Below are 24,112 nucleotides of genomic sequence, written 5' to 3'. Positions count from 1 at the left end.
AGCAGGAAGCTGGGCAGTAAAGTCTGATGGCGAGCAGCCAGGCAGTCAGAGTAGGACCAGCATAAAACGTGGTTATGGTGTTTGACTTTTCCTTCCCTGTGGGTAACAACTTTTTTTTAAAGGTGGATGTGTTTTTTTTTTAAGGAGGAATGTTTGTGGAAGGGGATATTGCGCCGTTAAAGTAGTTACCAAATTTGGGTTTACAAGGAAGAACTTTTCGAAAGGAGAGCGTATTGTTGATCTGAATCCAATAATTTTCAGGCTGACAGGCCGTGAAATGCAATCTCGCAACAAAAAAAAAAAATCTCGAAATCTTACGGTGTGTGATCGATAGTGAAGACGGATTTATATCTCCTTCTCCCAACTTCCCATACTGAACCTAGAAATCTCGTGCATTCGGAAAGAACCTGGCTGAATGACTTGCAAGGTCAAAGTTCGGCCACTGCGACCCACGACGAGATCAGAATCCGTCAGCATACTCAGCTGGATGACTTGCAGGGTCATAGTTTGGACACCGTGACCCAGGAGGAAAAGAAAAAGGACTTCTGACCCGTTGACCCACTTCGTCCACGTCTGCATCAAGGCAAGCGTGCTGATGCTTTACATTCCCTTTCCCCCCCCCAACCCTTAACTACCCGCTCCCTACCTCCACCCCGACTTGCTACAGTTTCATATCGTGCTGCAGGCAGACCAGTCGTGCGCGGAGTAATCTGGCTTAATGGAAACGGCACGAACCTGGAGTCGCCTGTAACCAGCCTTCAGTCCTTCCCTTCATCATCTTGTCAGCCTGCGAGGCCAGCGATAACGGAGACGAAGCAGAAAGAAGATTCAGCGACCGGAGAAGAAAGGAGAACGCGGCGGTTCACAGTTGTCTCCGCCGAGATTGCGCGCGCACCTGGAAATTGCGCACCTCCGGCACGACATGGGTTATCTCCCCTAGCGCGAGTCCTACATTGCGCAATGAGAAACGCTGGTGTTGGTGAAAAGGACTTTTGTCCCACATAGGCGGTCATCCAAGCATGTTTTTTAGTTCCAGACGAGTAATTAATGAAGCACCACACGTCACCTACACGGCCTCTAGAACCTTCTTAACCATGACCACTGTCAAATATGAGACTGCTGCGAACCTACACCTTCTGTTTTATATATTCTTTAGTATTTTATATATATGTATATTTCACTCCTGTATAATGTCATAATCGACATTGTGTCCAGTTAAAATTTGCTACGCACTGTGAAACACATACTCCGGGAATAAGCTCAATAAACAGTAAATAACAATTCGTTATTTTTGTTTAATTCGCTGTTTCTGTTAGTCGTCATTACTCATGCGATTGTCGTTTGAGAGTACGGGATTAGGAATATAAATTATCAGCCCTTGTGGAGTCCCCTTCCCCAGCTTCCGTTTTCCATGTTCATTCGTGATATAGTGACGACACGGAGGTGGACTATTTTCATATGCGCATGAAGAAAAACAACATGGTGCTGATAGGAGCTGGTTGGAGGGGTAGGGGTCGGGTGAGCGCAAGAGACCCCTAATGGTCGGGGACCTGATGACTGTTGCAGGTGACGTGAACGGCATCGAGATGCAGGTGATCCCGCAGACGCAGTTCATCCCGCTGCCGGACTCCCTCTGCCTGATCATCGCGGAGCTCAACAATGCCGGCCACCCGGCCACCCTGGAGTCCATCCGCTCTCGCTTGCAGCGGTGGTACCACAACACGTCGCTGCCCTCGCAACAACTCATCTACGACACGCTGGGCACGCTCATCCGGGAACGAAAAGTCTTCCACAATGGTGAGTAGTCCTTCAGGCCGATGTCTTGCTGTGCTGTCCCCACACTCGAGAAAAGAATATTGTTCGCTCGCACGTTCTTGAGTTTCAAATAAAAATTCTTCCATAGAGGTAAGCATTCAGAATTGACGGGCCTGCTTCAGGTCTCAAGAGAATAACTGTACAAATCCCCTCCCTGCCTTATCCTTTCACAGCACTTTCCTTTCTCCTCCCGTTGCTGTTTACGGACTGTTCCCTTCTATTTGAGAGATGACAGACCGGGTGGCTCAGCCTTTACACCTGAGTGCGCGGGGTTTTTTTTTTTTTGGTTAGTTTGTTTTTGTACCGGTGTTGGTGTGGTTGACTTTTATTAATAGTGTTTAGAGATGTTTATCTGTGTTTTTTGTGATATATATGTAAATTGACACCTTTTGTGTATTCCTCACCAAGTTTGGCAGGAACATTCTTTTCGTCTACTGGAAGTTCGTAAACTTTATTGGGTACGTCGGAGGATGCAGTTTTTTCTCCGTTCTAAAATGCTAACGGCTTCTCCAAATGAAAGGGGGTGGGGAGCTTCTGCGCAGAAGAAATTGAGTAAAACCTTAGTTTCCCAGATCCGGCCCCTTGGGAAAATCTAATTACCCCTGTACCTGTGAGAGATAAGGAGTGAGAAGGTGGGAGCGAGGGGATTGTCTGAGGTTTGGTATTAAACGTTCATACTTGCTTCATTCATCGATTATGAATGAACAGCGCTTCTCGAACGTGGACCTTCCTAAGATAATAGCAGCCTAGAGAACGAATGGCATCACCATCATGTTAGTCTTCCGTGACCTGCGGACGAAAGGTTAATGGAAAAAATTGAGACGTTAGTGACCAGTTTGTTAGCGGCATGATGGCAGTCGGGACTGGTCCTGCTGTGCTTGAACAGCTTCCGAAATGGTAACTTGAAGGACAGGCGAACATAATCTTGTGAGATTAAGTTCTGCAAGGTCCTCAGTACTTTACTGCAGGACATGAGAGACGGCTGAGATATTTATTAGTGCCTGAAGTTGTAGTAGGGCGGTTACATACTTGTGGAGAGGGCTGGGTTCCGTCTTCCAGATATCGATCTTTAGACATGGTTTCAGACATGGTGGACCACTTCAGACATGGTGGACCACTGTGCTTCGACAGTAAAAAGCTACCCTTGTTCAAATAAATCGTTAGCTTTGTATGCAAACTGGTCTGATGACATGTTGCTCAGCTTCTTGGTCACTCAGTCGTAGAAACTGTTATTGTCACCCATTAACAGAGGATGGAGTTAGGCTAGGCCCTGGGCTCTGGAACTATCACAGTCGCAGCTGTCCTTGATGAAGACCATTGTGTGTTGATGGCGGCTAAAAGAGTGGATGTAGGGGCATCCCTTAATCTGTGGTCCTGTGGGAAGATGTGTGGTAATGGATGAGATGTTAACAGACCTTCACTCACATCGCGCACATTGATAACTTCAGACATATTAAAGCATCATAATTGTTACCTCCTTCTTTGCATGCCTGTGAATGTTGATGATGGAGGACTTGGGTGTTTGCACTGGATTGGTGAATAATGATTATTATTATAGCCTGATAAAAACCTGTCTTTGTATTAAAAAAATGCACTCAGGAGGTTGGTCTATAAATCTTGGAAGCGCTTCAGGGAATTCCAGCAGAGAGGAGAGCATATCCCCGAGGCACTGTTATGGTTGAAAAGCGCTGATGCAGTTATCACCACAAGACAGATGGCAGTAGGGAGGTGTGGGGCCTGGGAGGGACCAAGAGTACCGCCTCGAAGCGAGTTCATCTGACTGAAGATTTCGTCTCTTCCATCCACAAAATATAGTTTTCAGTTGGAAAATTTGGGGGCTTATTTTTTTTTTCTTTTTTGGGGAGAGAGAAAGGGGGTGCGTTAAAAATAAATTGCTTGTTGACCTTTGGGGGCTAGGACCCAGTGTGCATCTGGTGCCTACCGTAAAGGAAGGGTAGTCAATCTTCCCCCGGGTTTTGCCAAGCTGGGGTCCGGTCTGCAAACCGTCTTCACAATGAGTCTGGACATATTACCAACAGCAAGCCATTTGTCACGAGCGTCTCCATGTCATGGTTACTTTGGTTCACTGTACATTCCTCGTCGCTTTGCCTGTAATTATGGGGGCGCTTGGCAAGCCGGGGAACTTCACAACAGAACCAGCACTTTAATCACAGAGGTAACAACCTCTAGCGAGTTAAAGTAAGTCTTAAAAACTTTTCATTGGTGACCTAGAGGGTCAGGTATGTCATACAATGGAAGACGCTAACCACGTGACAGGCATTGTACTAAACTTTACTTAAAGTACAAGCACGTTTTAGCTGACTGCTTCGATTTAGTCATCAAACTACCGTGCAGCATGGTTCATGCTTTGCTGTGCCAGCTTTTCTGCGCCTTCTAGTTCAGTGCAGCATTTTTGTTTAGGAAAATGGCCGAGTTTCCAATTTCTGCAAGTAACCTCAGTCGCACCTCTTTCGTTGGTATGGGGGCGTACAATACTGCCGCAGTCTTCGGTTTTTCCGCCGATTAAATCTTTTCTTCTTTTCAATAGCTGACTATGGCTTCTCCACACGAACTTAAACTGTCCTATTATAGCTTTTCTTCTGATCATGTGTGTGTGGGTGTCACGATGAGCTTAGTCAGACATCCTGTGCATCGAACTATGTACATGTCACACCACGTCTGTTCCGACAAGTTTCTTGCGGTTTGTGGCCATTAGTTTGTGCTAACAAACCAATGATCCCGTGCACAAAGTTTAAACAACCGAATTTTTACTTCCCTTTGTTTGTTCTTTATCACCGATGCTACGGGATGCAAACTACTTCACGATGGAACGTCCACTGTTGTGATCTCCTTCACAGGACATTTCCTCTTCCAGCTCTCTCGAATCAATGATTATTCATTTGTTGGCGCAGCTCTTGTCGAGAGAAAGGTGTTTGATGTCAACCTAAAGAGTTGAATGAAACAAATGAAACGGAGATACAAATCTTCCTTCGCTTGTGCAATAATTTCACTTATAAACGATTAGGCCGGCAGAGTTCAACTGTCATTGTAGCCTGCCCAACGAAGACCTCGTTCATCTCTCTAGCGAAGCTGGACCAGTAGAAAATGGACGAAAGTTTCTTTTTTAAAATGTTCAGCTCTCACAAGCATATGTCTAATGAACTGGAAAGTATTGGAAGCGGGAGATAGGAATAATTGGGGCTCCGGCCCTGCCAGACTTCCCGTCCAGACCGGTACTGCTGTTGCCCGCCAAATTAAGCACAGGTTGTTCCTTCTTGCCAGCTCTGTTATCACGCTGAGTCATGTAGCCACCCCTTTGCCCTCCGTCTCTCCCGAAACGACACCCCCATTCACTTTCCATTGATTCCCATAGACAGGAAGAGGGAGGGAGGTGGGGAGAGACAGCATGTGTGAAAAATCTGTCCACTTCAGTCTCGACACGAGAACTTTTGTTCCAAGTGATAACCAGACACCTCTGCGGCTCTTTTATTATTGTATTTGCATTGAGTGTTGTGATTAAAAAATATTTGTTATCAGTTTTTTAAAATGCTTTCATCGCGGTTTTCAGTAATAACCAGAAACTCCTGCTGTCCTACTTTCTTAAGTCTTGAGAAACATTTTTTAATATTCGTTTACCCCTCTCCATTTATTTGTTCTTTCTAAACTCAGACAACGGTATAACTTTTATAATTTCAAATAAAGATGCGTTTTGTGTTCTTTGTTTATTTTTAAATCAGTTTTTTTTACATGTCCATAATGTGGAGTTCAAGGGAGCTCTTCACAGTGCGAGCAATCAAAAAAAGGGGGCTGCGATACCACGAACTGGGGCCAGTGAAAGCAGCAATTTGTGAGATCCGGCAGCCACTTGGTTCAAACCACTCGACTGTTCACCTGCTTTTTGTGCACAGGAACGCAATTACCTTTCATGTGGTCGTCAGAAAGTGAGTGCCGAGCTTCCTTCTGCCAAGTGCGGTTGGAAGACAGTTCTGCTCACCAAGACTCGACTCCCTGACACACGATATGGACTGCCTGGCGGTCTCGCGATCGTCGCGCCCTCTTGTGGTTTAAATTATAAACATGATTGCCGTGATAGAAATATCAGACAATGGATCTCGCGATGTTTGTGGACAAGAGCAAGACTAAAGCTGTGCTTTCTTTTCTGATGGACACTTTCTTTTCAAGAAGACAACTAGCCCCACCGAGGACGCTGTCAAGCCGCTACGAAAAGATAACTATATTTGAAAAGAACCTCTCTTTTAACCATTAAAAAAAAAAATCTGTCAACCGTTCTTTCGGATCGTGTGAACATTACAGACGACAGAGAAAATAAGAACCACCGTCAACTCCGCCAGCCCTTGTCACACAAAATAGAACATAACGGTCAAATCGACTTGTTTAGTTTCCTGTGTAATTTGCTGGAATCTTTTAACCAATCTTGTCCAAACTTTCGCTAGCTTCCACCTCAGCATGTCTTTGGTTGCTTAGGGCGCATTTTTTCCCCAAGAAATCAATATGGCGGTTCTTTTCTCCCCAGGCAGAGGTTTAGCGACATTAAGTTGTTGTTGTTAGAGGTGGGGGCTGGGAGAGACTCTTGGCGAAAGGAAGCGAGGACGAGGTGGGTGTGGCTGCCGATCGACAGTTAACTGGTCGTTGTCATGGTCCTCGGTCTCTAAGGTCCGCTAGTAATTTATCTCATGTATTACCAGGTAATAGGGTTCCATCGGCGTTGTCCTCCAGGACCCGTGGCCCCACGGGGCTGGCAGCGCGAGGGAGGCAGTCTGCGCGCCGCAAGATGGGAGATTTCAGGGTTGATTGGAAACTGATGCTCGCCCCAACCCCCCAAACTTCTCCGGGCCCGCCGACGGAATCTGTCAGCGACCGGAGGATGATGCGTGGGAGGTGATGAGGGTTGCGGCCCCTGAAGATGTTCTCTAGCGTGCGCACCGCGAATGACAAATGGCCGGCCGAACGCTTTTTGTCCAGTCATCTGCTGGACAGTACAGTCCCAGTAGCTATACCACACAGCTTCTCTCAGTCTCTTTTTTTCTCCAGCTCTCTGCTTCTCTGTCACCACTCCAACACACCATCCCGGTCTCATCCCATCTCTCTGCTCATTGTCTGTTGTTTAGTGTGTCAGTCAGTGCGTTCGGCTACCTGCTGACTCTTTTTGTGTTGGTCTACCCTTTTGTTTGTTGGTAATTTTTTTTTTTGTTTGTTTCTCTGCTTTTTTATTTTGTTCTCTCAGCTTTTTCAGGCTCAGTTTTTCTTTTCCTATTTTTACTTGTGAGTGGCATCTGGCTAAGTGTCTCATTGCCCTCTCGTCTTTAGCCTTATTGTTTGTCTGTCAGTGCCTCTCTTTGCTCGCTTCATATCCGTTTCTCATCCGAGGGGACCATTTCACAGCCAGATGTTCCTCCGCCCCTTTTCCTCATGTTATTTTGAATATTATCAGAGGACACAGTGTGATACCGACAGCTGCTAATAGGGCCGCTAACTCGGGTAAATGTGTAATCATTATCGTCGCTGTGGTTCAAACTGCCCAGCTGGGAAATTGTCTCTTCTTGAATATGGGGGAAGGATGTTTGAGGGAGAGAGAAAAAAAAAACGGAGAGAGTTTTTAGTTTAAAATTTCCTTTGTCTGGACAGTCAGCATCTTCTACGAAAAATATTTTACCCAGAGTGGTTAAAACGTTGCGGAGCGACAACAAAACAAAAACCAAACTACCCTTCCACCCAGGATTATCTATATTTTATCCAGCGTGGTGGATTTCCACGTCAGAAGAAGAAAAAATACATTCCCTTGCTTCAGAACACGCTTATCAACCCCATTTCCAAAAACTGGATTGATTGGAGTCAGCTGCGCCTGACAAGTATCGAACCGGCGGTCCTCTGGGCGTGTACACTTTAACCACTCGGTTATCTGCCTCCTCAATATTGATGTCTTTTGAGCATATTTCGTCTGGCATGATGGTGTCTTTTGATCATATTTGATATAGACGACTGGTGCACTTCGAGCAGTATTTTATATGATGTATTTTGAGCAGTATTTCATATAGTAGTCTGTTGTGTTTCCAGCAGCATTTTTACGACCTACTGGTATATTTTGAGCAGTAATTCTTACGGCATAGTGCATTTAAATTTTGAAAGTAGACGGAAAGTAGATTGAGGATGAAACTTTTTTGTGTGTGTGCAAGATGCAGGCCTACGTGTTATGGCATAACGAAGCCATTGAAACCATCGAACTTTTGTAAATCAGGGAAGACGTCCTGGGCAGGTTTCCGTGACAGACATCGTAAATTATGCAGATGGGAAAATTGGCGATAGGAAAATGAAGAGTGGGAATGGGTAGTCCCCCACTCCAGCCCTGTTCTCCGATCTCACTCCATCATGCAGCCACTGCACTCCCTTTGCACTCCCTTCTCGTGGCGTGAAGGAAACGCTGCTTCCTGACGAGCTCCCTCCAGATTAGCCTACACACTTGTCTTCCACACGCGCGCGCACGAGCGCATGCGCACTGGCATGAGAGTGGTGGTGGTGGGAGGCGATGTGGGTGGGGCAGAGATTGATTTTCACGCTGACTGCAGCATGCGGTTAAGCAGCGTGTATCTAAATCACATTTGCATGCATGCATATCGATGCGTGCCTTCTCGTAGCACCAAACCCCTCTACCCTCGCCCCTTCTTTCTCTCCTAGACCACCCTGCACCCCGAGCTTGTGCGTGCTGTCCGACTGTTAGTGCATGTCGTTGATAACTTTCCCCCACTTCCCGCTTTGAAGCCTGTCAGCGTCACAGAATCGGCTTTCATGCAGACGTGCGCGCTTTTTAATGCCTGTTCACGCCCTTTGGCCCCTTCTCTTTGCCAAAGGCTAATGGACATTGTTGTGCTGATAATGCGATGGAAAATTAGGTTTTGAATTGGGAGTGACAAAAAAAGGAAAAAAAAAATATATCCCGGTGGGTTAAGATTAGGCAGTTCTGGTTTTCACGGACAATTTGGAAGGTTGAGCCAAGACGTGAGATCGCTTCTCCGAGACGTAAAGCGGTTTTTCCTGATGGTCGTCGTCTTTCCATCGAGCGTCCTTGTCACGTGTCGGAGTCATCTAATCTACATTTCGCTAGTTTGCATTTTTCTTTTTTTTTTTTTTTTCTTTTTTTTTTTTTTTTTGAGCCTAACGTTTCCCAAATTAGCGTTGCGTGGGGCAATCCAACTTAGTCTCATAAAAGGATGGAAAGATGTGTCGGTGTTTTTTATCGTAAACAGGTTTTGAAGATGTGCCATGTCGATTTTCTTTTTTTTTTGTTGTTGTTGGGTAGAGAGGGGAAATCACCAGTGTACTGCGGTGTACCCGATCGTATCATTAAACATTAGACACCGTCTAAGCCACCCGTATCACTTTGGTGGCATATTCACTGGTCATCTTAGAGCATGGCAGCAGCGACTGATGTGATGAGGACTTTCTTCTTCATCTTGTTTCTTTCTTCTGATACTCATTTCAGTTCTGCGGATTATTAATTATTATTTTTTTTTTTTAGGGAAATCGCATTTAGGCTCAAGACCAGATGTGACACCTTAAATGCTTCAGGCGTTTATTTAATAAGTTTTGTTACTTCATTTCTTTTTAATTGTTTTTCATAAAGACATTCCCCAAACATTCCTCCAGTTTTCCATGTCATCCCTTCTCAGTCATCGGACACCTTCTTCCCAAACCCTCCTCGCCTCCTCACCATACCCCCTTCTTCAACCAAGACCTCCGGTCGAAAAGGATGGGAAAAAATGTCGCTTTTTTACTTAAAATGAGAACTCCTTTGATCACTTACGGGTAGAAGGCAAAGGTCAGAAAGACATTCCAGCAGCCTCTGCAGCAGCAGGTTTTTCGCCAGCATCTGCGGCCCCTCGCAAGAAGGTCTTTAATTTGATTACTGTCCTTTTGATCTCCGATGACAATGGTTGGTCTCCTGAAGCAGCAATCAATTTAAATAAAATCATGACATCGAGAAATCTTTGACCGAAGACCTCTTTTAATTAGGGATGCCCTTGCAGGGCACACTTCTTAAGACTTGGCTAATGTTGCGGAGGCAGGATTTTTGATAGGAGCTGCGTTGATGATGATGGGGTTCAGCGAGCGACCACGGGGCCCTTGAGACGTTGGGTGGACGCTAATGTCGTCTGAGTGTCACAGTATGGTGTTGGGACGGGGGTGTGATGGAGAGTGGTGGTGGCTGCGGTTCCCATTGTACTAGGACCGATCGAACCCTCGAGTCAAGTCAGGGACGCACTTTGTCGGTGCCAGATGGTCTTTCGTGTCTACAGCACTCGGCGAACACGAGATGTTTTATGGAAGGTAGAGAACAAGAGCTTGCAGCGCGTGCAGGCTTGAAAGAAAACAAAAGGAATTATCTGGCCTGCGTGCACAGCTGGGAGTAGTGGAAGGTGTGAAATATTACTTCAGAGAGTCGTTTCCCCTCAGAGACTTGCCTTGATTATATTTTTTTTCAAGAGGATTGAGAATCGTGATTGAAAAGTCGCTTTTTTAAGCTTTTTTTTAAAAAAAAAATCGAAGCTGTTCTCTTAACTGAGGTAGATTTCAGCGAGTCCACGGCACTGCAGCACAGAGCTGTAATTATACCCGGAATGAAGTGATATTTGAGACACATAAAACTTTTAAGATGAGAGCCTTTTTTTAAAAAATAAAAGTTTTTGTATGCGATTTTCTCTAATCTGAGATCGTCTTTCAGGTGGGTTTATCAAGTCCTGAGATAAATTCATTCTCAGTCGTCTTTGATCAGTCCACCCTGTCCATTTCAGTACCCCAAATAAATCCAGCCCAGTCCAGTCCGGAGTAATGCTATCGATCCGGTTCCGGTTCCGTTCTGGAAACCATAGGATGAGTTTTCTCTGGCACGCAGCTTTGTGTAAAGAGAATGTCGAAATGCTGGAATGCAACTTTAACGACATTCTGCATAAACACATTTGATTGGCTGTTACATCAGCATCAAAGACCGTTGCGAGCAAGCGCTTTGGAGAAGCTCCTGCCCCATCCCATTCCCCCCAACCAGCCTCGTCATAATGACCCTATAGAAGGGAAAAGGGAGAGCCGGGAGGGGGAGTGAGCCGGCCAACAACAGCCTGATAGCTTCTTCAAAGAAAAGGATGTCTTTGAAGCCCTAGAGACAAGAGGATATGGCAACCAGCACTTCAGCTTTTCCCGCCCGCTATGTTTGATGTCCAGCAGTGACAGGAAACTGGGGGAATTGACCCAGAGAGCGAAAACCATATATTGACATTGTAGGGGCATTCGCTGGCATCGTTCCACCGCAGCTAGAGAGAGGGGCTGGAACTCCATCATCGCCACAGGTGATGTTTGATGGAGAGAGGAGTGCTTCTGGCAGGACCTGCCGTCCGTTTGATGTGAGTTCGATCCCGGGTATCAATCGCGCTTCAATCAGAAAAAAGATTGACAGACGAGGGTGGTTGATTGGGTGGCTGGTTGTGGGCGTGTTACACTGAGTCAGCAGCTGAATCCGCTATTGAGGCGCATTGGTCTGACAGAGATGCTTGGACCGGTGGTTGAACAGAACACGAGCTCCCATGCTGTCCGATTTCTGAGACATTTTATATAATTTATATCGCTGTTTCACGTCCCGTTTTGCACCACTCCTCTCAGTATATAGAGATTTTTTTTTAAAGTATGGTGGACGGATTATGAGGCTTCTGGGAAGACGGGAATAAAGTTGCTCCGTCACGCTCGGTTGGTCTAAAGAAATGAGTTTGCAGTCGCCCCCCCTTCGCTGCAGTGTTGCGCAGGCAAAACCATCCTCCGATGTCCAACCATTTTCTCTTTCCTCCCGTCATCGGAAACAGTATTTGGACTCGGGTTTTTCATCAGTGTGATTGCACCGGCTAGGGGGAGGTAACAGATTGGCTGCTGGCTACCCGGGGCCTGCTTTGTGCTAATGGAATAGCGATGGCGCTTTGAAGTTTGCTTTTTTATCTCCCCTCTCTCTGGTTAGTTGGGGCTGGTCGTAAATATTGCGTGTATTCAGGCGGCGTCTGCGCGCGGCATATTTGATTTTATTTTGGGAGCATGATGATCACCATGGTAATGGAAGGGAGGGGGAGGGGTAGCTGGCTGTCCCGCCTAGTCTCCATACCATCCACCTCTCGGGGGGTTTGTAGGGGTAAGGGGGGAACTACCACCAAATCTCTTATTCCAGTTTGTCGCGTGTTTTTGGTAGGGTTGTGGTTGGAGGATGTTGGAAGGGGAAGAAAGGGAGGGGGCGAGGTGTTGATCAAGATGGTTGAGGACAATAGTGGATTGTTGGTTGGGGGGATTTATAAGGGTGGAGATGCGGCAGAGTGTCCTGATACTTAGACTACCGGAAACTACTTTAGCGGCGTGAATACATTGGCTTGGGTTAAGAGTTCCTTACTAAGGGGTTGAGTGCGGACAAGAGAAAAAACTTATTTGATGTGATTGGTAGGGATAGGGTGTAGGAGGTCGATCTCGGCTTTCTCGCTTATTGCGGGCAAGGGGATGGCGCTGGACTATTAACAAAGGGGAACTGAGACAACTTCTCCCAGACAGCCAACGTCTTGAAAGATTGTGATTGATTCCGGCCTAGGAATTACATGGGAGATGAACGCACGTGCTGGGGGTTGTAGAAACTGGGGCGAGGCCAGTATATTACGGACGACAGGGAGGCGACCGTGGGTGGTCACGCTGACCCAGTGCCAGTCGTCTCGGGTGGAGGCCAGTTGATGCAGAGGCATGTCTTGGAGAGGGAAGGATGGGATCGGCTCCCCATCCCCCCTCACACACACACGCTGAGCGTTCGCGCACCGTAATCTTTTTTCATGGTTCAAGAGTTATCTTTTCTTCCCTGACTGTCCTTGCGCACGACAAGGAGCTTCCGCTGGAACTCCCCCCTTCAGCTCCTCCTCCTCCTTTCCCTCTTTATTGCTCAGGTCACCTCGACCCAGGAAGCAGCGAAGCAGACATCCTCCCTGCCATCACCATGCCGACCGTGCACGGCTTTTGCATCGTCTGAACGCTGGGTGGTCATTAACAATAATTTGTCACCTCCCATCGCTCCTTGGGCGGTCCGGTGGCGCAGCGGTTAGCGCCTGGCATCAATACAGGGAGGATTAACTGTCCTGGGTTCACATCTCGTCTCGAGGATGAAATATTTTTGGTTTTGTATTTGGCACCTGTTTTGTCGTAATGTAGTCTCAGTTGCTGGCTCGGCGTAAAACATCATTCAAGATATAAACCTTCAAACCTCGGCATTCTCAGTTGTAGTCAGTATTTTTAGGAAATAACAATGAGTGCAAGCTCAATCCGAGTGCTTAGAGAACATTCAGCAGTAGTACATCGTGTCCTGATCTGTTTTCTTATACCAAAGATTGCATCTTTTCTTCCTTCTTCGTCTATTCCTGCTCTACCCTCGCCGTATGCACTCTACAGACAACCATAATTTTAATTTATTTTAAGATATACCGCCCTTTCGTGACTTCTTTTATTTTTGTCTGTTTTCTCAACAAATCCAGTGTTATTAACAGATAAACATTGATGTACTATATTTATCGTGCCTCGTTATCATAAAATACCGCTGGAATAAGTTTTTGTGATCCAGAGATTTTCGCTGACCGCTCGTGTTGACCTTTAAAGATCTGCCCGAAGCTTTAAAAAAAATCAGAATGACCTGGTGTAGTTCATTACATGATAACGATTTCCTCAGATTTAAGCATGTCATAATGTTCTTTTCACGCATCACAAGCTTCGAAAATCGTACTTCTTAACTTGGGTTTAGAAAGAGACCAAAGCCTTACTTCCTTCAACGTTACAAAAGTAGACTTGTTTCCATGGCAACGCCTCATTAGCCTGGCCTCGGGTTGTCGCGTTGGCTTGATGCCTTCAATGACTTGTTACATTAAAATTTAGGCCAATCCGCTTGTCCTTTCCACTTTTAAGAAATTACAAGCGACGCAGTACAGGCGACAAAATAATAACAGCTATGTCCTCTTATTAACCTGTCAGCTTAATTTCATACCCGACTCGGGACAGGGCCTTTAATAGAAATCCCGGAGGAAGATTTGCTTTTGAAGACCGCAGCTGTGAGCAGGAGAAATGACTTAGCGAGGGGCTTATTGAAAAGTACGCCATGCCTGGTTGTGGACAAGCGAAAAATTGCAATAGCCCGCTTCACAGATGTGAGACCCGGGTTCCCACAGATCCATTTCTAACGGCGAACGGCTGTCGTGTCGGTGTGAAGTCGACTTTGGTGATAATTGCACCAGACTTGGGTCACCGCTACTCCCGCCTCGGTTTACAGTCTCGTGTCTACCCTACTTCTCTCGACAGAGAGCGTGGGACGGGTGGATGAGTTTTTTTTTAAAGGGGTATGTCTTGCTCTGCTGCTGTCGGGTGGCACAAAAGAAAGGCGAGCGGGCGCACGCACAGAAGAAATCAGTGAAGCGGAAAGTGTGTAGTTCTAGTTCTCGCCTCGACAGCCTGGGTTTAAGTTTTTTTTAATGGGTTCTTGTTTCAAGAAATCGAGTGCTGATGAGTACCAATGTTTGTTGTGAATTACAGTATCCGAAATGTTTATAAGCGGTGGCCGATATGAAAGGAAGATATTGGTAGTCGAGGGGAAGGTATTTTGTAAATAACGAAAACTAACTTTTTAAAAAGATATCAACGGTTAGTTGCGGTTTTAACGAAAAATTGTTTACATGGTTGTAATGATCATTGTTGTCAATACATGTCCTTTGCCGAGTCCTTAACAACAGTTAAAACCCAGATTGTGCAAGGATGGCCGTAAGACTGCTGTCTGCCAAGCAGAAATATAAGAAGTCAGTGGCTTACATTTGTCATTAATCATTATGTGTCAGTTGGTTTACAGTTATCATTCGTAGTGCATATCAACTCATGGTCATTTTTTTTTTTCAGGGTAAGCGTGGGATGAAATTGATTAACCTTTCATTTCTCTCTCGCTTGATCGTTATCTCCAGTGGAGACTGTGAGTCTGTGCAGCGTTTATCGCCATCGGGGTTACCTGCGTGACCTCAGCCGGGTCACTAAGGGGTAGGTGCAACATGCGAAGGTCTAGTGCGCGTCCCCATGCAACACTAAACACTCAGGTGTAATAAACAGCCCTCGAGGGCTCTGTCCTTGCACCTTGCGTGCATGCACACGCACGAGAACGCCTTTGTTTACCTCGTGCCTGACACGGAACAGTCCGGGGTAGAACCCACCCACCCCACCTCACACCCGTCTCGTTGCCCTGCGGTTGCGGGTGGTTCGATACGAGAGCATTGATGTAGGGTGTATGGGAGCAATGGAGGCCGTGCGGGAATCGAAACAAATCTCTCTCTCTCAGTTTTCTTTTCGACTAGTTTCAAAGGATCGGAGAATGTGGGGAGGCGGGTGGGAGAGCAGATATCAGTCAAGTGGAAAGAGTGTGGTTCTATTTTTCACTGATTTGCAATGCCTAGCAGCCTCGGTTCAGTCAGGATCAAAAGGAGAATCGTCCAACCCTGCTTTGTCGGTGCAGGTACTTAAACATTGTATCCCCGGGCATCGACGCCAAAGGCAGTTTAACCGAAAAGCTGTAATTTTCTTCCGCAGTCGGTCTGTGTTTTATTGTGTTTTTAACATGCAAGCGCATCGACATAAGTTTTTGTTGGTTTTTTTAACATGCAAGTGCATCGACATAGGAAATGACAAGCCTCGGTGAAGGTTGTGAAGTCAGAGGACTCCGATTTCTCATCAGTTCGGTGTGGACTTTATCCACGTTTGAGAATGGGGAGAGGTTTAGAATAGCGAGCCGCAAAATAACTTTCAACTGCATTTGCATAAAGTTTAAAGACGCTTTAAACCCTTTAAGGACTGCTTCACAATAATAATCATTACAGTATTCCCTTTTTGTGTCTCTCCTGCGTGCATGTCGGTTGTAAATCTTTCCCCGCAGCTCCTGGACACAGTTTCACAATACAAAGTTGGCTGGGACAGTGGGGGGCACACAAATAACCACACAATAACAACAAACAGCACTGCCGGGGTGTGAAGGAGGTTCCTGGGTATCCTCCACGCTGTCTGCCGTCCCTCCCCACCCACTCACCATCACTCCCACCCACCCCGCCCTGTTTACTCAGCGAGTGAGCGAGGTGGTGCCGCCGGGAGCCAGGGACCGCGGATTAAATCGCCATCATGGGACGATACACGACCATAACGCCGCAGGTCTTTTATGTAGAGGGCCTCCAGATGACAGGCCCGCCTGCTTACACCCTGATTTACGGTATCTGGGCCATGGAGACGGTCCGCCGGGCTGGTGTCATCCCCTCCCCCTCCACACACACTCACCCTCACTCCCTTCGTCTATTCCAGCTCCTCCCTCGCCGTTTTCTGCTCTCTCGCCTCTACTAGCACTTCTGTTCGCTTTGTTGCTGAGGGAAAAAAAAAAGAAAACAAACAAAACCCCACGAGAGTGATGAAAAAAGGGGGAATAAAGTACGAAGGGGGAAAAGAATTTTAAAGAAGAGAACGTGGGGTGGGGAAGGCTGAGCGCACAGCAGCCAAGCAGGAGGGCCAGCTGAGAACTTTCACTCTCACAAACCCTGGGACAGGAAATTGTCTGCTGCTGCTGCAACCTGGGATCGCATGATAAGAGGGCCGCGGTTTCTATCTCCCTTCACCCTCCTCCCCCTTCTTTTTTTTTTTAAATTGTTAATTTGCGAACTCGTCTTTTTGCCGCAAATCAGGGACGCACACTCGCACGCACCGTCGTCAGCAGCCTTTGTTGACCGGACTGTGGCCGTCAGCTGCGACACAGACCGCACGTGCCCTCCAACAAAGCACGAGTCGGTGATGAGGCCACGCGCTGATGTCCGCTCTAAGTTATCATCATGCTATCGGCCACAAAAAGCTAGTTTGCCGGTGATTAAGAAGACCCGAGGCCGTACCCACGGCCCAGTAGCACAGTCTTCGTGGTCACGCCTTCCTGGTTGACTCCACTGGGTCTAGTGGGCATTCACAACCTTGTTTAACACTACCTGAGTAGTTCAGGTGTTCAACAAGAGCAACAGAGTAAGTTTTGTGTAATGGACTAGCGAGCGAATTCTTAAGCAAGTTTTAGGTCAGAACAAGTTTTAAGTAGGTGATAGAAATGAACAGTCGGAAATCGACACCCGAGGGGATAATCATGGGTTAACATGTTATAACACTGATACGAAATGCAGAGCTATTATACGGGTGGAAAACGTCATGGACCCTGTTTATTGTTGCAAGAAAAAAAATTATAAAATAAAAAAAAGTCAGTGCTTCGTTTTTGTGTGTTTGCTTTCAGTCTTTCATTCACGCTCTCATCTCTCGTTTTCGTTCTCCTCCTTAGCCCCCCGTCTCTCTCACACACATAGAGGCCAAAGATATCAAGTTCTGATAGTTTCTGAACAAGATTGTACGAAGTTTTACAGTCCTGCAAACAGGTGTCACATACATTCCCTACACAAGAACCCCGAGTTTCTCACTGCAGTAGTGACAAGCCGGTGTTTTAACCACTACACCACCGGGCGCCCCTACAGGTAGGCGACCCTTCTACCGCACTGGCTTCCAACCCCACCACAGCCCTATAAATCACTGATGTATCCGATCATCTCTACCGCCTTGTGGTTTGCCGTGGAGTAACACAAAACCGTGATTCTGTCAGCCCTCGACAGGAAAGTGGACCCCATAAATTATGACACAATGGGCCGCCCCCACGTTTGTACCCGAGACTAAAGGTCCAAGCCAAGCTCTCTCGATAGACTGCGTCCCTACTCCAAGGATTACTTCTGTTTCCGACGAATCGTCTACGAGGCCGGGCTGTCGAGGACCCAAGATTTGTTGGCAAGGGGCAGCTGTTAGCACCGGTATATTGTATTGACACGGGGCTTTGCAGGGCTATGAGAGGCTTTCCACAATGCTCGTGTACATACCTCAATGGTCGGAAGGTAAGATAGGACGACTTCAGCTAACAGGCGGCTTTGCCTCCAAGGAAGAGCTTGTGCGACGACATTTCTGTGGTGACACAGCGTGGAAATACTACCAGAAACACGAGACCAGAGTATATTGTGGTTCAGGGGAAGGCAGACAAATATTATTGCTAAACAACTGACACTTTCGAAATTGCTTTACTTCCGTTTCGACTTTTACTGATATGGCGAATAATCGCTATTTCGGATCTACATTTGGACAGTTGTCGACTAGTGTATTTGCTGATGAAAAATAACATGTATATCTGCATTAGCAACAGCACGAGTACAGCTGGATGGCACAGAATCTCGGCACAAAGCCAGGATCTTCCCGCTCTACACAGTTTGGGTGGAAAAAATATACATGCACGCATTCTAGACAGGGTGACCGCGACCCGAAACGGGTGGCCGCTAAAAAGAACATGTGTATATATATGTTTTACGTTGGACGCTCATGATATGGAGGCATTGCCTACCCGGTCAGGGCTAGTTGATTGGCTAGGGACTGGCACTGTTAGTTGGTAGGAAAGTGCTTGTATTTGTAGGATTTTGTGAATGCAAGAAAAAGGTAAAGGAATGATTAAGAAAGGGGTCTGGAGGCCGGCAGAACCCACCCTCACACACACACCAGCTAGTCTTGTGCAGGAGGATACGTTACATCGACACAGGGTGACCAGCGCCACCCACCCCACGAGCTCTGTCGGCACTCGAGTTCAAACCACTCGGCGATGTTAGCTCACACCCACTTGTGAACAGGTCAGGGCGCTCGGAAGACTCTCGATCAGACTCTTAAACTTAACCACAGGTGGAGCTGATGTAATAGGACGTTGGTGTCGATGAGGTCAGGGTGTACAGTTGGATGAAGCGTCCACTGAGGGTGTTCGGGAATAAGTGGGGTTGGGAGGTGGAGAGAGAAACATAAAAGATAGGAAGACCCCCAGTCTCCCTGTTACACGTTATTGAGGTAAACGTATTTATTATGCATTATTATTTGTAGTGGTGTATTTTTTTAAAATGTGTGAGCGCGTGCACCGTCTGCGGTAAGACGAAGGAATTAAAAGAAACAAGACGGTATGATGATCGGCACAAAAACCGTTTGTAGGAGAGAAGGGAGGAGTGGGGAAGGAGGAGAGTTGACACAGTCTGTTGAATACACCACGAGACTAACTTGTCAAAGTCTTCACAGTACTGCCAGCTTGCCCGTACAAATTACGACTGGTTGACGAGCATAATGCGATAATGGAGTTGATGAACTCTCCTTTGCTGAAGTGCGGTGTCAGTGCAGTTTAGTGTCCTTTCGAGTTAATTGGATTTGATGATGGTGGTGGTTGGTGGTGGTGGGGAGGAGGACAGGGGGGAGTAGGACCGCAAAGCAACTGAAGGTGAACGATGGTCCGGCCGATGCAAGTAATAGTCGACAGACAAGGAATTGAACTCTGTGTCAATATTTCTACAACCTCGCGAGATTTTTGCGATGTGAATCCCTCTCTCAGCTTCCTCCCACCCCCACCGCCGGCGCATCCAGACTAGAACCGTCTGAGACGGTCTTCCCTTTGCAGCAGTTGGCAAATCGGCGAAAAAAGCAATCAATGAGAGCAAATACTAAGCTGCACACCACCCCTACCCGTCCTCACACACAAACACCGGCACTAGCACCCACCCACGCCTCATTTTCCTAGTCGGTGAGCACTTTGTTGCCGCCCCTGATGAGAGCCGCACACCTAATTATTCATCCCTGGTTTCGGACTGAAGAGGGCGCATGCGCCTGTGTGTGCGCGCGCAGCATCCATCTGATTGTCGTCTGCTGCGGGTGCGGTCCATCTTCCGGTGAGGAGAGTGCTCGATAGCGTTCAGGCAGAAAAATGGTGGAATTGTTGGGCAACACTTGACAGTCACGAGGCTGCTACGGGCACGTTTCAGACACCTCCACTCCGCCCTCCCTTGATTGCTGTGCAGACAAAATGGGATGGAGGAGGAGGGTGTGGTGGTGGTGGAGGGGAGAGGATTAAAGCGTCGATTGTCTGAGATCCTCCATTCCATCCCTCCTCCTCTCCCTGCAGACACACAGGTTCGATCTCTACCCCACTCGAAGAACACCCCTCCCCACGTTCCACACTTGGATCTCATCGTTCTTGAAACCACTGATGTGAAAATGAAAATGTTGACCCTTATCTTTTAATTTTACGTGTCCCAGTCATCTCCAGGGAAAGGTGATTCTTTACACCCTCCACCCTCCTCTCCACCCTGCCGCCCATTGTAACAAAGACCAGGCCCGGGTAATTTTCCCCCACTCCCGACGGCGCCAACCCTTCCTGAGTAAACAAAATTCCAGTTTCTTCTTCAAGCAATGGGGAGTGAACTCTCGGGTTCTGGCAGCCACAGTTGGTATCATTTTGTCGACGATAATGGAAATTGGTATTTGTCGTCTTGTCTTTTTTTCATAAAAAAAGGGGATACAACACAAACACCACCAACCATCCCCTCCTTCATACGCTTGACCGTTTGTCTCTAGTGACGAACCCACGTTACGTCACTGCCATTCAGCCGTTCGTCCATAATTGCTTTGGCACAACTCCTAGAAAAAAATAATTCTGTAAAAATCTATTGTCTGGGGTTGTGCAAGAACCGTAATCGACTTTCATAGCGCGTGGAAATGGGGAGATGTCGGGGGACAAGTTATTGGACTTGCGAGTTATTGGGATCTCAAGACCTTCATTTCCTTCTCCTGTTGTTGATACTGTATTCGAATTTTAAAAAAATGTGCGTGTGTACATGCGTGTGCGCTTTGTGTGTGTGTGTGTTCGCATGTGGATAAAGGGGGAATGCTCCAAGGACCGAATAAACTCCACAGGACTGTGTTTGGGGGAAAAATATTCCAGAAATCTCAACATTCTTGTAAGGAAGGACGATAAGAAACAATGGTGTTGGTGACGTGCGGAGTTGTTCTTTATGGTCCGTGGTCGGTGTTTCCCACCCACAGAAATGCTAAAGGCTTTGAGTCTCAACACCATCCCGTAGTTAAAAACTATTGGCGGTTTTGAGACCCTCAGTTGAAATAACCGTTGTTGTTGTGTTGTTGTTGTTGTTTTCTTTTGACAAGTAGCCAAAGAGCACACATCAATGTACATGTGTGAACACTGTTGTATCTCGTGCGATAACACCTCCTATCTAAACACTTGCTTCAGATTCCACACAGCAAATCATTTACCTTTTTGGATTCTCCCCATTCCTGAATTGGATTTTTCACTTATGCGATTTACTCGCATTCAAGAGTGCTCCAGACTGTCCAAATTATACACAAGATTATCTTCTATTATATTATTGTGGTTAGCGAACGACAAGAGGAAAATGTAAATAAAAACATTTAAAGTGAGACGGTTTTAACATCTTTGTAGATGCATGGAAAGGATACCTCTGATTAAGAGCACGTGCACCACAGTGGGCACGGCGACACACTGTTCTCATAGAACTGCTTACCTGGCGCCCCAACACACCTGCACGCAGGTGGACGACCGGCATCGTGCCTTAGAAGAGCAGCTAGCCGGAAATAGCAAGCCATATGTTTTAAATAAATTGTCTGTGTTGTGTAGTGTAAAGTTTTAATTCCCATAGACTGCGCATCATAGTAAAAAAAAAGCAACCTCAGTATCTTATAAAAACGGAGAGTGCTGCCTGTTTAGAAAGTTTTCCATTTTGGCTCAGTGCCTACGGGTAGCCTCAGTAACTGCTCTGAGTACTTTTCGTGAAGCTTCGAGAATGAAGCTTTTTGTTGAGAGGAGGGTGCTGAAGCGGGAAGGGGGGTATTTAAAGACCCGTCTGACTGCAAAAGTGTATTTTCCAATCCAAGACACTAATTCCAGAAATTAAGACATTCACTTCCTGTTCTGTTTACAGAATGCAGAGGTAAAACAGATGAAGTAATGTTGGAGCCTGGCTATAGTTTGTTGTCAGTGCAACTAATGGGTGAGCTAGGATGGGATTTTTATTAGTTTTATCAGCCTTTTTTACAATTTATGAATCTGATCCCTTTTCTGTACAGTTGTGAGTATTTTGTAGCCACCTTTATCAGGCTTTAACAAATCCTTTATAAAAAAAAACCCCAACAACAAAAAACCCAAATGTTTGCTAGTCGGTGGGTCTTTAAAAGCATCTCGCTTTCAAAGCTCGTCGTTTTTTTTTTTTTTGTCACAGATCAGCTAAGCTGGAACCCTCCTGGCTGTTCTTCTGCACTACCCACCCCCTACCCTCCACCCGCGCACCGCCTGCCCCTTCCCCACCTTCATCTATCACGGAGTGACAGAGCAATTAGAGGCGGGTGCATCAGCGCATTGAGGGGAGAGAACCCGTGGCACTTGTAACGCTGTACATTCCGTTGTGTGTAGACAGACGCACTGAGCCATCAGGGACACTCACCCTCCCTCCCCTTCCCCCACCTCCTCTTCCTCTCTGGGGGCTGCAGTGACTAAGACATCATCACGCCTTGGATCCTGACACAGGGTATGGGTGAGGAGACAGAGCGGTGACCATCCTATGTCGGGTGAGGAGCGGGGGATAGACGAACGGGTGGTATCGAAGGGGATCGCGGGAAGGGAGAAGTGGAGTTCTTGCGGGTATATGCATATGTGCGGAAGGGGAAAAGATGGAGGAGGGATGGAGAAAGAATTTTGTTGAACTGTAAAAGCTTCTTGTCCATCTGCACGAGACCTTAACCTTTGTGTGGGGGTCATGCCCTGACTGCTCGACCGTGAGAAATAAATTCCTGGCGTCACCGTACATCGATGACACTTTTGACCGGGTCGTTAGTTCAGCCGGTAGCACCTGATCTAATGTTATTATCGACCACATTATTGCTTTTTATCTCGGAAGATGTATTGCTGAGGATCAGTAGCATGGACAAGCCATTTTTAAACATACAGCACAATGCCTTTAGAGGCTTTGTAAGGTTTGTTCACACCAAAGCAGTGCAAGAAGGTTCGGGAGGTTTTTGAAACTTGTTCGAAACCTAAATCCCGCACCTGTAGACGGGGGAGGGAGAGATGCCGCTTTTTGAGGGGGGACCTGCAACGAGGGGTTTACCGGCGTCGAGCATAGAGGTATGTGCGAGGGGAAGCTGGGAGGCTCTAGGAACTTGCCTCTACTCTTCTCCCAACTCTGCCTCCTCTCTCTCTATGAGAGTGTTGTGTCCATTAGATGTCATGAACTGTTGAGAACTGCGACTGTTACACACTAACTACTCTCTATTGTAACAGTATTCAGTGTTCTGCTGTTACCATTCTGTACTAAGACTGTGCTTACTGTTACTATTCTATACCACAACACCTCCATACTTTGCTTTGACTGTGATTATTCTACTCAGCACTGGGCTAGGTGACTTTGTCGGCACTCCTGTGGATCATGAAGGTGTAACACCTACAACAGAAAAAGACTTTGATGTACCATGTATGTGACCACAGAACCTCTGTTGGTCCACAGTCAGACTCTATACGAGCTTTGAATGAGGGATTTAGCTGGGCTTGGCATGAGTACGAGGCAGTATGTTGTAAGCGCTAATGTCGTGGTTGTGTCAGTCGTAGTGGCCAGCGAGGTGAAGTCTCAGCGTCCACCACCATTGTCCACTGAGTCCTGTACAATCGACCTTCCACTGGTCTGCCCTTCGCGTGGTATGGCATGTCGACGTGACACTCGCGAGCTAAGCAGAGAGATTAAAGATAGAGGGGAGAATAAAAAAGACATGTTCTTCAAACAAAAAGCAACCAAGCAAGCAGACACGACAAGTGATAAAATAAATAAAGGACAACCAAACAAACATTAAATTCTACTTTGAGCAAACAAACAAGAAGTTTTAACTTTTCTCAGTATCTCCACAAACTTTTTGATGTCAGTTCATCCCTAACGCCCTTTTTAAAGGTGGGTGTGGGGAGGGATTTAGAGAAAAGTGTAAGAGATGGTACAGCAGTGCTTGACAAAGGCAGTCGTAGACGTGTTTACACGGACTGGGAAGGACCTGCAGGTTGGGCAGAGCTCGTGCCGTACAGACGTGGGGCACCGCCTCGCACAGAGAACGCGGTGCCTACAAAAGCCCGAGGAAGGCGTTGGTAAACAAGCCTGAGCCCTCGCCGGCTCCCTCGCTGGTGTTTTTGTTTTTCTTTTCTTCTGTTTGAGAATACGAACAGTCAGGTGTTGTGCGCAAGCTGTGTCGTCGCACTTTTTTTACCTGACACGCATCCCCGTCGTCGCCATTGTCTTGGTCCACGTTCTTACAGCAAAGCCCAGGTGAGACGAAGGAC

At 46.8% G+C, this 24,112-nt stretch overlaps 1 protein-coding gene across 1 annotated transcript in view; it reads left to right on the top strand.

The window, feature by feature from the left end:
• The window catches only part of LOC112565972, a 53,934-nt gene that overhangs the window by 20,195 nt on the left and 9,627 nt on the right, over positions 1 to 24,112 (top strand). Inside the window, exon 2 of the mRNA XM_025241878.1 lies at positions 1,567 to 1,797. Within this exon, the coding sequence (XP_025097663.1) occupies positions 1,567 to 1,797 (231 nt within the window). The remainder of the gene's footprint in view (positions 1 to 1,566; positions 1,798 to 24,112) is intronic.

This window comes from Pomacea canaliculata, linkage group LG1, assembly GCF_003073045.1.
Source record: "Pomacea canaliculata isolate SZHN2017 linkage group LG1, ASM307304v1, whole genome shotgun sequence".
In the NCBI taxonomy this organism is placed as follows: Eukaryota; Metazoa; Mollusca; class Gastropoda; order Architaenioglossa; family Ampullariidae; genus Pomacea; species Pomacea canaliculata.
This window is presented reverse-complemented; position numbering and strand designations above follow the sequence as displayed.